The sequence below is a fragment of the Rhynchophorus ferrugineus genome, unplaced genomic scaffold (genome assembly GCF_030347505.1).
Source record: "Rhynchophorus ferrugineus isolate W39M unplaced genomic scaffold, kcgeb_rfMv2 rfM3, whole genome shotgun sequence".
Classification (NCBI taxonomy): domain Eukaryota; kingdom Metazoa; phylum Arthropoda; class Insecta; order Coleoptera; family Curculionidae; genus Rhynchophorus; species Rhynchophorus ferrugineus.
Genome location: NW_027472582.1, coordinates 70,061,569 through 70,076,742, shown reverse-complemented (window position 1 = coordinate 70,076,742; position 15,174 = coordinate 70,061,569). Strand labels below are relative to the sequence as shown.

The following is a 15,174-nucleotide window of genomic DNA, read 5'->3' as shown; positions in this document are numbered from 1 at the left end:
GCACCGAGTTTTATTTAATACTTTTAGTTTTACCTTACTTTACACAGTGGTCATCAAATTTGTCTTATTTTGTACAACCCCCCAAAGATAATATAATCAAAAGCTTTTACTAGAAAACATCGATTCTGAAAAACATGTTTCACAACAATATATTATAAACACGATCAAATTTTAACATCGTCGTCCCTGAAGGCTTATGAAATGCAAATTGACTTCCGATGATACACATATTTTATACCCATTCAATATTCAGTTTGAATGAAGTATGCACCTAGAAATAGAGATGAGTATAACTAATTGCCAAACATTTCTAGAGTATGGTGAAATATCATTAAACATGTAAAATAGATTAAAACAAGTAAATATACATCTAATCCTAACAGTTATTTGAATTTGCCTTATTAAAATAAAGATGAGAAATTATAATTGATAATAATCTTTTGTTTTAATTTTCTCTGACCTTGTTAACATTACCTTGCAAAGCCCTATATAAACAAGTTTTTGTATTTCTCCGTACAACTTTCATTATTTATGTTAGTTTAGCAACAAACAGGTTAAATGTGATAAATTTACTTATTTAAGCAATTAGTAATGAAGTAACATATATTTAACCATGTAAAAAAGCAATTAGATATAATTTAATTTAATCGTTCAAAAACAATTATCGACAGGCTATATATCTCAAACGTTATCTTCAACAGATTTTATTTAATAAAATTATTAGTATACAACTAATATTACTTGACAGACTTATAGAATGATTCGAAAATATTAAAGGGATTTACAAGAATGTTCACACATGAAAAAATTAGGTAAACCCCCTTATGCCTGGAGTGTTGATTATTCTGTGTCTGTAGCAAAAAATATTAACAGTATTAGACAACCCTACTAGCACAAATTCTGAATATATCAATGAGGCAACCAAACATACAGGCGAGATAATATAACATATTCTAACAAACAGGAAGGTTTTTTTACTATTGGTATCAAAATATTACAAAATTAATAAAACTGTTTTAACTATGTAGTTTGATTTTTTATTGTTGGAATTCAAGGCGAAATATTTAAGTAAATAATATTGATACAAAATAGATACACCTTAATATATAAATAGTTAATTTACGGTTTTTATAACATTTTTACGAATGTATTCGTTTAAAGATGATCTATATTAAATTGTTTCATTAATTAATTAATTAAAAATTACATTAACTATGATTAATTACACCATTAAACATCCATCAAAAGTACCATTAGCTTCAAATTAAACATCTCCTGTTAGTTAACATCACCTGAAGACGACCCCCACCAATATATCGTTATCGAACGTTTCTGCAATTTCCTCAACATTGTCAGTTAGTTGTACCACTTCTTGGACTTTAACGGATATATAAAACGCGTTCTTGTGAAAGTTATCGTTCGCCTTGACTCAAGAGTTATTTATTGCATTTCTGCAAAAATATTGCACGTAAAATGTGCCATAAATAAGACAAAGATTATTAGCTTTTAACGATATATGAGATATAGAAGCTAATTGATATTTAATAATAGCGCAAGTTGAGTTATGTTTATTTATTATTAGAAGAAAGTGGCGAAAGTAAAATCATGGTAAGTTTGTTTACTTTCAGCGAAAAGGAAACGTGCGTACCGTGAATAAAATTCGTAGGATGACCAAAACTAATCAATTTCTCTTTTCTTACATCTATATTTCATCTAGAGTGTGTCTTAATACTAAAAACTTGATGCTCTTCAAATATACATCAACATTTCTTTCTTTACAATTAATATTCTGTCAAAAGAGAGACCAGGAAAACTATTTATTTCTACAAAATTTATTCGCATTAGATAAGGTATTTCATTTTAAATGACTGTTTTTATTACTTAATTTTTATTTAGTTTTAATTGTCACAATTGAGATTAATTGTTATAAAAACAGGCTATAAAAGTTTCTCCAGTTATTAACTATTCATGTATTCAGCTAATTTGAGTTATTGTTAAAGCTTTTTGGGAATTGCAAAATAACTTTGCGCACTTTTCTGAATCCCTTGCATCTCTGTTAGATATTAGGAAAATAATCCATGCTAAATATATTGGGAAAATATGGATGTTTAAATATAATGTATCCAAAGTTTCCGATTTGAGAGCAACTTTTTGTTAACCTTCTAAAAATTAACTAAAAAGTTAGACAAGGATGAAAATAAATAACTGCTTAGAGAAATGTCTATATTATGTGAATAATGCGGAAGATGAGAATCTTTCCGTTTTTTTTTAAATTTTAGATTATTATCTTATCATTCAATTCGCTAATGGTGTTTATGCAACCAGTTTTTTGGTTAACTTCATCAATATTAACAGAGTTCTTTCCAATGAAACAGGCAATGTATGCCATCAAAATTTATAACGCAACGTTGCCGCACAAAGTTCAGGTTTTCGTTAATTTTAATTTTGACAACAAAATACTAATGTAAATAAAATAATGAAACAAAAATTACGTTATAAAATATGATTTATTTTAACATTATAGTACATTTTGGTTTACTTCATCTATATTAACAGAGTTCTTTCCAATAAAACAGGCAATGTATGCCATCAAAATTTTAACGCAACGTTGCCGCACAAAATTCAAGTTTTGGTTAATTTTAATTTTGACAACAAAATACTAATGTAAATAAAATAATGAAACAAAAGTAACGTTATAAAATATGATTTATTTTAACATTATAGTACATCTAATGCATATTTATTGAAGGACTAAAACACTACACTTTCTTTTTCTTTAATGAAATGAACCCCTCAAGGTAGTTATTAAATTGACATGACACTTTGACAAATTTGTTCTTACTTGGACAATAAATTTTACACCAAAATTCCTCGTGTATTGAATATCGGTTAATCCTCTCTTAATAGATTTGCATTCAGAGGCTATTATTTTATTTGAGCTGCAACTATTGATCCAAGAAGGAAAGTATATAGCCGTTTGCATAGCTCCTTTCACAAGGGGATTAATTTATAAAACTAAAAAAATAAATATTTGATATTTATATATATATATATATATATATATATATATATATATATATATATATATATATATATATATATATAAACTTACCCGAACTTACAACAACAAGATATACTGTAGCGATCATACATTTTCTTTGATACTTAATCCAATCGGCCTGGGATTTTTAACATTATCAACCATTTTTTAATGACAGCTAAATACTTCTTCAAACGAAAACGATTCTACATTTCTTAACTATTTGTGCACCGATTATACAACACTTCCTAGACCGATGATTCACTTTACTTTTTGTACTACCTACTTTTATATACTAATGAACTAATAATTTAATCTCTAAAAAATCTCCGTGTCAGCTATACTGAAAATGGGGTTTGAAATAAATAAACAACAAACGTACCATAGAAACGAAGTCAGCCAATCAGATCCCGTCGCGGCTTATAGCGTAGCAATTGAAGCATGTAATAAGTTAAAAGTAGCGACATCTAGACGTTGAACGTCGCGCAACATTTCTCCAAAATTTCCTATGAAGTTAAATCTCTATTTCTCTATGGTTGTTATATTATATTATATTAACATATGACAACTGACACAAATCGAAATTTAAAGATCGATTTGGTTAAATGTTCGGACGCATCAGATTTCGGTATGTCTCTTTTTAACTAAAGTTAATAAGTAAAATGAGCAAGAAAAATGCTCAAAGTTTAAAGGGGAATTTACGTTTTTATAAACTGAATATGGCATACGTGTGACGGTGTTAATGACGTTTATTGGCTATTGTATTGGAAGGACTATAATAGTAATTGTAATATGCGGATCAATTTCGTGAGCCTCAATCAAATAATGTTGAACATATTGACAGTTTAAAAGGTTAGGTTCACAAAAGGGACATCCTAGTATAGATCTTTTATATATAAATTATCTCAAAATAGAATAAAGTTATTTTGTTTTGATTAAAATAAAGTCATTGTGTTTCTACAACTGCTAAGTTAACATTTAAGGTGGAATAGTAATATTTGTATGTAGTATTTTAACCTTGAAATGAATAAAAATAAATTATAATTTAAAAAATGCATTTCAATAAAGTACATATATATATAAAAAATGTGAATTAAGTTTTCTCACCCTTAAATATTGCGCAACATAACCTACTTCTAAGTTTCAAAATAAATGTAAGGTTAAGAGGTCATAAGTTATAAAACCGTTTTGACGTTTAATTGATGATTAATGCTTGTTGCATATCGACGTATCTGTATGTCATAATAAACGGTAAACTAATATGAAGCAACGTGTTTCATTATGTAAGCTTGATAAAACTATTTTAAAAGCATAGTAAAACATTTATATTCATAAATATTTTGTAGGTATTTATGCTGTATTATGAACGCCTTATTATGTTATATTGTAATATCACCGTATTTTATTACTTAAATGTCCATTTTAGCATAAATACTAACAGTTGTCCCAACAGTTTAAACCGATTAAGTTGCCATATATAAACTCTTTAATGGTTTCTCAGTAGAACTTTTACTGGCATTACTTTTATGTCTTTATATGTCAATAAAAGAAAACTAACATGTTACAGTCACATTAAAGCAACAGACTTACAGACACAGATTTAGGTTACTAAATTATTTATTAGTAAAAATCGGCTGTTTGATTTTGAAGTATTTAATTATTGAAATATCACGCTATAATGAGATTTCGGTGAAATAACTGTCCTGAATTGATGAGACACGAAAAAAAAGTTATAACAGGATTTCGATCCGCTATTTTACGACGTCTCTCCAGATGAATCACATAAAGATAATGATATTTTTGGAACTAACTCAGGTTAATTTTCACTCTGTGGAACATTTTCTATTTTTTCTATGACAAATAAACAACAATTACTGTTTTTGTATTGAAATAGGATAAAATAACGGTACTAGTATACAAATTAAAGTTTAAAAATATTTGTTAGGCAACAAAAAATAGTTTGTTGTCTACTCATAATTTATAACACCTAATTATGTAAACTAAATGGAAAATACATTTCCCTTTCGTAGCCTTTGATTGTATATTTTAGTCTAATTATTAAACGTTATATTATTACCAGGGGATACCAATTATATTTTGACGATTAAAATTTCTAAACGTTTTTTCATCATTAAATAACTTGAAATACTAGTATTTAAATAACAGCTTAGGTAATACTTAACCATTTTAAACTAAAGTGTGAAAATATTACTGTAAATAAAAGATATGAACCAAAATATAGGTTACTAAATAATTATCTTAACATCGAAATAACAAGCATTTTATATTATACCTCAGTTTTTTATCCCCACTTATTTTCATACTATTTTTAACGACAATTATATATTTTTTTATATATATATTTTAAAGTCTCCTTTTGCCAACTATGGGTTTATCTGGACTGGGCCTAAAGTTTAACGTGGGATCTGAACCACGGTCCTCAGCATTAAGCCTACTGACTGGCGAGTGACCAACCGTAGAAATCATCCCAGAAGGCATCCGGCCTTACCCAGCCTGGTTACTGGCGTGACTGGGATCATTTTCCTTGTCGGATTTTACACTCTTGCCTAGAACTTTGCCTACATCTAATGAATATATTATCTCATTCCTGTCAAAAGTAACTGACTAGAGACGTAATCTTCTCACTCTGACTAGATAGTCACACGTGTACATCACTAGATAGTGGCTTCGGTATTTACAATCAGAATAATAATAAGCAGCAATTTGAAATTTATCAAAACAACGAAATTGCCGATTCATAACCTATAATTAGTGTCAATAATGTTTTGAAGAATTTTGAAGGCATTTGACAAACAGGTGAATTTTGCCAATTTGACGTAAGTTCACTGTTATTTTGAGTGTGTTTGTTTGTTTGGCTTCACTATGACCATTTTTTTCCAATAATTAGGTTGTTTATGGTTTAAATTAAAAATGGTTTCAGTATATGTCAGTGAAATAAACTTCTTGTTCATTAAAATTTCAAAACTTATCCAACTACTTATAATTACTTTCCATTTACTGAAATAAAATGAACTGAATGAATAAAATAGGGATTTATTAATAACAATTTTCCAGTTATTGCCATTATTGATAGTTTCGTGTATCCTGGGGTATGTCTTTCCATATCCACAAAACGTCGATATAAAAGAAATTACGAAATCAGCGCCACCTGAGGAAGTCAATGCAATCCAAGGAGATGTCGATGTCCCATCCGGAATTAGCAATAGTATTGCGGTGAGTGATTAATAACAAATATAATAACGCTTTCAAATCCTTTTGGGTATCCTTTCGTACATATACATTTACAGTTAATAAAGAAAGCTATTAGATGAGTATTTTGGTGTGTAGAAATGCTTTTGGGGGCTTTATTATGTTTGCAATATACATGTTTACCGTTCACATTCTTTTTCTTGCCACATAAAACTCTTGTTGTTGAATGTTCACCAATAACAGGTCAATTGAAATATCGCCGGCATAACACATAGATGGCGCTACTAGAATTAAATACATATGTTTTTTCGTTATCCCTAACCCTCAAAAGATACGTGTATAAATTTGACAGCTGTCGGATCATTAGTTTGTGAATTATAACATTTTGAGTGCAACTTTTGTTAATGGGAAAAAATACAGTGGGCAGCAGGCAGAACGCAGTGGGCGCCCAAAAGAGGTTGTTACCGACGAAAACATTTAAAACATCCACAAAATGATTTTGAATGACCGTAAATTGAAATTGAATGAAATAGCAGACACTAGAAAGGTATCATCTGAACGTGTACATCATATCAATCACGAATATTTGGACATGAAAAATCTCTGTGCTAAGTGGGTGCCGCGCGAGCTCACTTTTGACCAAAAACAACGACGAGTTGATGATTCGGAGCGGTGTTATATGTGACAATGGATGAAACATGGCTCCATCATCTCACTCCGAAGTCCAATCGACAGTCATCCGAGTGGACTGCGCACTAAACCCGCTCCAAAGCGTGGGAAAACGCAGCAGTCGGCTGGCAAGTTTATGGTGTCTGTATTTTGGGATGCAGATGGAATAATTTTCATTGACTATCTTGAAAAAGGAAGGACCATCAACAGCGACTATTACATAGCATTATTGGGTCGTTTGAAGGACGAAATCTACAAAAAAGGGCCGCATTTGAAGAAAAAGAAAGTGCGGCTTCGCCGAGACAATGTATCCTGCCACAAGTCAGTGAAAACGATGGCATAAATCCATGAATTGTGCTTCAAATTGCTACTTCGTCCACCGTATTCTCCAGATCTGACCCCCAGCGACTATTTTCTGTTCTCAGATCTCAAAAGACTGCTCGTTGGGAAGAAATGTTTGTCGAATGAAGAGGTGATCGCCGAAACTCAGGCCTATTTTAAAGCAAAGGACAAATCGTACTACAAAAATGGCATCGAAAAGTTGGATGGTCGCTATAATCAGTGTATCACACTTGAAGGGATTTATGTTGAATAAAAAAAGTCATTTTGCTAAAAATTTGTTTTACTATAGTAGGCCGGGAACTTTTCAATTGATCTGTTATATCTAACAACTACATAACTCGAAAGTCCCTAGAAACTAGTAACATTTCATTATTATACTTAACACAGATTCCTTCTTTTAACTGAAGATCTTAATACGTCACATAAGGCTCTTTTTGTCTAATGTTCGCCAGTATATATGGCTCGTCAATGTACATGCAAGCACCTTAATAAGCAATAGATTACTTATTATAATCCAACATCAGCATTTTGTAACGCTTCAAAGGATTCTACTTAAGTTCTACAATATAAAACGATGTATAAATTTAAATTCATTACTTAACCTATCTTTTTGTCAATTCTGATAAAAATTTCCGCGTGTTTTTTTTTAATGAACAGAAATGAATCGGAGAGCGTCAAATCTGGCGAATATAGCAAATAAGAAAATTTTATGTCCACTTAGTCCGAATGTTTCACCAGTTTTTTTTTGTTTCACCAATTTGGAGGTAAAGCACCAATAAAATTTCTCCTTCATCCTAAAGAATTAGTAATGCTAACACCTTATTGTTTGATTTCTGAACCCTGATTGGTTTTGGGTTCTAAGATCATTTTAATTCTACTTGTGCATCGAGGACTTCGACCAAAATATTTCTCGTACTGTGTAATAAAACCAAGAAATCAATTCTCACACACGTCTCTTATTTTTTACTAACTGTAAATATTTAGCTGAAAATTAAATATGTAAATAATCCGAAAAGTGGAATAAAAAATGGTTACTTACATATCGACAAAGATGACCGTGTTTATTTTAAATTGTAGTCACTACCCATATATGTTAATCATTCAACAACCCACTTCCGCCGAATTTATGACTTATATTTCAGACTCAAAGTATTGAAGACACAATCAAGGAAGTGGAGGATCTGATAAAGACAAACCCTAAACTACCTCGACTCACCAGGGGCGAAATTCTTGACATATTGGACAACTTGACAAGACAAGATAATAACGTAGCTAGTACACTCGGGAAAGAAAGCCACAGAGATCCCAAATCTCTGATGGTCGTTAAAGCATACACACCGGCAGGTTCGGGCCAAGTAAGTTTTGAAATTGCTTGTTTAATGGTTATTTTTAAATGTGAAGTTACACGAGCTAATTAGTTTTAATAAGATATTTTAAAATACTCCTAATTCAAAAGTACTTTTTTTATGTAACACTGACACCCATTAAAATCAGTGTCGCCACTTGTGTGAATCGATTACCTTTCTTTTTTATTATGAGGAATTTTTAAATTGTGATCTCAAAACCCAAAAATACGGAGAAAGTTTTTTAAAGACAAATGTTTTAATCCGTATCGCATTTCGGTTATTTTAAACAACGACCTGATGCATAAATAAGGTGTGGTATTAATTATGAACTACGAGAGTGGTCCCATAAGTATTCAGCCTACAAAAGATCAGCGAAAATTTTTGGCGATTTATTTCTCACCGTAGTCTCCTTTTAGCTCGATACGCTTGACCCAGCGATGCTCCAACTTCTTTAAAGCGTCTGAAAAATGCGTTTTCTCGAGGTCTGCAAAGTGGACCTGCTCGTTCGAGTTCGAGATTTCTGCCCGGCGAGCGACTTTTTCAAGTTCGGAGACAAAAGTCGCACTGTACCAAATCTGGAGAATACGGTAGATGGACCAGCAGTCCGAAGCCCAATTCGACCCTGTTCAGTGCGGAGATGTGAGCCGGCGCGTGAATGAAGCCGGATGAAACCCTCTCTTCTCTGATTCGGGGTCGAATTGGCCGAATAATTCGGCATAGTACAGCCCTGTGACCGTTTTGCCCTTCTCCAGGTGGTCGATGTAGATCACACATTGTGAATCCCAGAAAATGGTGCCCATCACTTTTTTGACCGATAAAACAGCCTTCATTTCCTTCGAAGCACGTTCGCCGGCTGAAGTCCACCGTTTCGACAGTTCCTTGGCCTCTAATGTGTACCAGATCCATTTTTCATTACAGTCACGAAACGACGCATAAACTCCTTCGGACTGCGTTTGAGGCCGGGCGCAAAAAACAGGCGTCTACGAGAATATACCACACGATAGTAAATTTCTCTTGCGAGAGTGGTGCCATCGGGTGGTGAAAGAATTACTTATCGGGCCTCCCTCGTAAATCCCTCAGTCGATCTAAGGTTAGAGTAGCAGCAACAACATTATCAGTTAAAAAAGTATAAATAGACTTCACACGATCGTGGAAAGCATAAGCCATGACAAAATAGGAAATGTTAATTTTATATCATTTTATATTTCATTTAAAACTTTAAAAATTAAATACCATGCCTAATATAACACATACAACTGCTAGGAAGTGGTATTTTAGTCTTGCATTGTTACTCATAAATATTAGCATTAAAATAATCTATTATATTAAGGCTAGTAGAATTACTTATATGACTTTTTATTTAAATAGTAATTGTTATTTGTTTATAAGTATCTCTATATGTGGAAGGTAAAACGATATTGAACATATGGTCTCAAAAATCACTCAAAATCTTGTAATGATTTGATTAGATTAAGTCCTAACTCAACCTCCGTATTCACGAGGCATTGGTCTTTCTCATTAATACATTGCTTGTTAATATTTCTTATTAATATTATGTACTAATACGTACTTCAAAAAAACTCAAATAAAAAATAAAACAATATATAGCTCAACTTCCTGGCACTTCTATTTTTATTAAATCAAATAAATCGACTCAATTTTTGACAATTACAAATGTCATTTTCTGACTAAAAAATTCAAATGCTGTCAAAAAAATATTTAATAAAAATAATGTACACACAATACAATTTTACAATAACAATTTCCACACCTTATAACCTTGAATCTGCCGCAATGGAAATAGAATAATGAAAACAAAGCCTTTATATTTAACATTAGCGTTCACATTTAACTTGGTTTTTTATCGAGAGAATGGTGAACGCCTTTTAACACTACCATTTGCGCAATGAAACTGGCATTGCTAACAATATTCTTGCTAATTCTCTTTTCAAGGTCAACATCGAAGAATTATATACGAAACAACCCATAACGAGCATCGTTGAAGACGAAAATGAAACTGCGCACGCGGAACATCTTGAAGGGACCGTTAAAACTTCGACAACTTCGTCTCGCCCAACGATTGCTTCGACAGTGTCTAGTATGACACCAGGTCGAATAGAGTTCCATAAGAAACGTCAAAAATTGCCACAAAACGATGTAAAAAAGGACATCGAAAAGAATAAACCCGCTAGGCGTAAGTGTTTGAGTTATTTAAACTATTTCGACGTTCATGTTTCATTTATTTGTGTATATTTTTCTAGAAAATGTTCCAATTAAAAAACCACTGTCAAATAATATTAGTACGGAAAGACCATCTACTGCAGTTCCCCGAAATCCAACACCTAGACCGGATGTGAAAAAAAGACGCCGACCTTACAGTAGTACCACGGGAACACCAATATTGGATACCACGTATCAATCAAGGTGAGAACTTAGCAGAACTAAAAATTCATCGCATTTCATTATGTGTCTACAAACTATTTAAAATTAACAACAGAAAAAATAGGACAAATCTTTGCAAAAGAATGTTAAATATCTTATCCCTTTATACTCTTCTTCAATTGTTAAAATTTAAATATTTTTCTTTTTTATCGAAAAACAAAAAAGGTGTAATTGTAAAAAACTAAATATGACAGCCAAGCAATGAATTTAACAGAAATCAAAACATTCCTTTGATTCATAATTGATTGGTTATTAATAATTGGAAGTCCGCATCCGATATTCTTATTTGAAAATACAATTCTTTCACTCAAGTCAGCATTATCATATACTTAAAAAACTTAAAACTGAAAAAAAAGAACACAATATATAGCCCAATAACTCAGCCAATGTCTAAGAATAGATTTGGTACCAAGGATGCCATGTTGCCAAATCTCTGCAAAATTCATCTATACATCGTGCAACGTTTGCCGGTTTAAAATCTCTAATTATTATCACTAATGTTTTGAAGAAGTTCGTAGAAATTTGACAGCAGAGTTGTTCTATCTCTTTTTAACTAGCATAAATCTATACTATATATGATGCTAATACAAAATCGATATTACTTGAAGGTTATGTTGCTGACACATGTCCAATCTTGTGACATGACGTTTAAATCAAACAATTGTTACAATACCTAACTGATGCATATTTTCTTGTTATTTATTATTATTATTTGTACACTTACTAATTGAAAATAGGTAAACGTATTTGTTTCCTGTTTCTAGGACACCTATTTCAACAAATCATGAAATAAAACATCCAAATCACAAATATCCCGATGAGTATACAACCAAATCACCGGTATACATTCCCGAACATATCAAGGTAGTGACACCTCCATCAATAGCCCCGACAGAAATCAATTACGAGCTGGAGGATTTAATTCCCCAGGAAGGTGAACGGCATAATAGTTTTGTGCCAGGTCCCCCTGCTTCCAACAAAAATAAATTAAATGCCATGTCGGAACCATCTATAGAAATTGAAGTAATTATAAAATCAAAACTCTTTGTCATATACAGTTGATTTTTATGTCGCCATTTTAGATTCCCGAACATCTGAAGAATGTCGTGGCCAACTTAAATCTCGCCGCCATACAGGATGCCAAGTCCGCCACGACATCTAACACTAAAGCTAACAAAGAAACCGAAAATATACAAAACGTTCTAGCCTCTATCGGTTTGTACCCAGTAGAGACGTCAACCACAACCCCCCAGGTTCCCAATGCTCAAATAATGGAGGGAAATTTGTCTGAAGACATGCAAAATTTACTGAAAAGCTTTGGTAACATTATTCGATAAAGTATAACTCGTATAATCCTGTTTTACCTTGGCTTCCATCAGGTTTATTACCAGATCCAAATCAAAACAGCAACATAAACGATGAGGCCGCAAGCTTTAACCCGGAGAAGGCCGAAATACGCCCCGAAGCCTACGTGGGCTTCAAACCGTTACCTGAAGATACCCAATCGAGAAAAGAAATGGAATCGCTATTGGCACAGTTTGGTTTATTGGAAAAGAAACCGAAAAAAACTAGTAGAACAGGTATGAATATTTTTAATTAAGACATATTATTAATTAATGAAGTCTCCATAATTTTTTAATGGTTCGATTAATTCATAAAAGCCGCTCAGATTTGTTGTTTATCTTACAATTTTTCTGTTCAAATATAAGTCACAATGGAACCATATCAGATGAATGCAGTCAATTCATCACGTATTCTACCGTATCTACACTCATCGAGAATGTTATATATTTGAAACACATAACAAATTATTATACTTTATTAAGATCAGACACTTTCATGACTGATATTCTGCTACTTGCACCTCTTATTGTATTTGTATTGACATATGACATGAAATAATGTCTCTTTTTAAAACGTATTTATAATCTGCGAGAGGCAACACATTCGACATCCTGATGACATGATTTCACTGTTATTTTGAATTGACTATAAATATTGGATGTTGTGAAACATTTCTCCAAAACTACATATAAATCGTTGTCGAAGAGCTGTAATATTTTAGTAGATCTCTTGCAGATCTGTTGTTGATCTCTCCTAACGAATGCTTTATTATCCCGATTTCAGGTAGAGAATATTTAATCAGAAACACGAAGTCAGATCTACAGCTTGACGACATCAATCTGGATATCGTTCCGGACGATCTGAAACCGGTTCTTCATGAGATGGGATTCGTGTCCGGGTCTCGAGCCGGAAGAAAGATCAGAGAGAAGCCGCACGGCAACAATACGGCCGAATACCAGTCGAAAGACGCCTTAGCTAAACAGCAGCACGTTTTCAGTCCCATGAATTCGGAGTACGTGAGCGATGAGGAAGTTCAAAAATTGGGGAAATTGTTGGATATCGTCAAGACGTTGGCTGAAAAAAACGGTAACTATAATAATTTATAAGATTTTTCTTTCTAAAGCTAGTAGAAGCTCTTGTTTCATGCAACATAGTATCCATTCCAATTTTAGCAGCTAGTTTGACTGCAATCATATTTTTATCTTATTTTAATAACACGTATCACTATTTGATACACTCTTATGAATTTCTAATCGATTGCGCTGAAATCTAGCAATACTAATATGTTTACTAAAATAGGAACACCCCAACCTTAAAATTGAAAACCAACCAAAATTATATTTATTGTTCAATTTTAATACTGTGGATTGACTATATGATCAACGAGCTGTGATTCTCATTCAAATACTCACATAAAGGGCATATTTATCTGTACTTTTACTTTCGCAAGGTCAACAATGCCTAGAAAATAAAGAATTCGATATAGAATTGAATCCAATTTGCAAAATAAAAATAAAAATTGAATGGATATGTCCTCATATGTCTGTTCAAATTAAAAGTGTTGTAATAACAAAAAACAAATCGATTATTTATCCATTACTGCCTACCATTTATAATCAAAATATTAACAGTCACAGTCAAATTCAAAATAGCTGTTGTAGTACGTTGGATTCAACCTTTCGATTGCTTATAAATGGCAACGTGGCATAATTAGACGGAAACTACCGAAGTTTACCGAATACTGTTGGAATTCTCTACAAAAAGCCACTGCTAACATATACACTCATATGATATAAAAAAAAACAAAAGACAAAAGCAAAAATAATAGTAAACATATGCTTACTTTGAATTTATTTTTTAGTATTAATATTACGATTAGGTCGCAGTCGTAACAATTAATTTTTTGCCCTCGCAATTTTATAGGTACCATCACGGAAGAGGATATGAAAAAAGTTAATCCAAAGGAATTAAACGAGTTGATTGCAAGTTTAAATATACCGACTGATGAAATGGTTCCGTTAAACCAACAAATCGCTCCAAATCCGATTGAATACGACTTTGGTTTGAACAAGAACGAAATCAAAAGACAAGAAGTATCAACGGAAGCCAGCACAACCACCACCAGTACGATCGAAGAAAGCCGAACGCCATCCATAAAGGATCTGGAAGACTCTTTCGGTATTCTTATTCAAAAAATAATTATAACATAAATAATAAAAACATAAACCAAATAAATATTTTGTAGGAGGACAAAGCGAAACGGTGACCGAAACCCCGGAACCTCCATCAACCACTCCACAAAACGGATTTTACTATTTACTCGATTGGAATTCATTTTTTGAGATTGACGATCAAAAAGGAAAACGAGTCAATTTGAGATTCCAACCTCACGTAGGAGATCCAAAACGATTTCTAAGCGTGTCCGTTCCGTGATAAGAAACCACTTTTTATTAAAAACAAGGCTAATTTGATATTTATTTGCTCATATAAACTAGACTAGTCAATTTTTTGTATAAAAATTAACATAACTTAGCTTAATATTTTTTTAGACTTATTAATTTAATATAATTTATGTAAATTTAATTTATTATATGTAATGTTGATTCTTTGGTTTCGTACAATAAATACATTTTATTATTAATTTATGTTTCAATACTGATTCACGTCTCTTTATACATATATATGAAAATGCAACTTCCAGTAAGTAATGTTATTTTTTGCTAATATTACATTTTAACAGAACATTGTTTTTTTATACTCTATTCCGAAGAAAACATTTTA

At 32.0% G+C, this 15,174-nt stretch overlaps 1 protein-coding gene across 1 annotated transcript; it reads left to right on the top strand.

Moving 5' to 3' along the window:
• Positions 1-1,470: 1,470 nt before the first annotated feature.
• LOC143193396 (uncharacterized) lies at positions 1,471-15,034 on the top strand. Its single transcript, XM_076399593.1, has 11 exons — positions 1,471-1,608; positions 6,116-6,274; positions 8,404-8,616; positions 10,561-10,801; positions 10,869-11,031; positions 11,814-12,072; positions 12,132-12,369; positions 12,429-12,629; positions 13,177-13,479; positions 14,317-14,571; positions 14,639-15,034. Exons 1-11 carry the CDS (start codon positions 1,606-1,608, stop codon positions 14,824-14,826), a joined length of 2,223 nt encoding a protein of 740 aa, XP_076255708.1. The 5' UTR covers positions 1,471-1,605; the 3' UTR covers positions 14,827-15,034.
• The last annotated feature ends 140 nt before the right edge of the window (positions 15,035-15,174 follow it).

Bases quoted from the DNA above. Each gene is read 5' to 3' on its own strand.
- LOC143193396 (XM_076399593.1), top strand. The intron at 12,370-12,428 runs GTAACATTATTC...GGCTTCCATCAG, and splicing joins AAATTTACTGAAAAGCTTTG to GTTTATTACCAGATCCAAAT. The intron at 12,630-13,176 runs GTATGAATATTT...TCCCGATTTCAG, and splicing joins GAAAAAAACTAGTAGAACAG to GTAGAGAATATTTAATCAGA.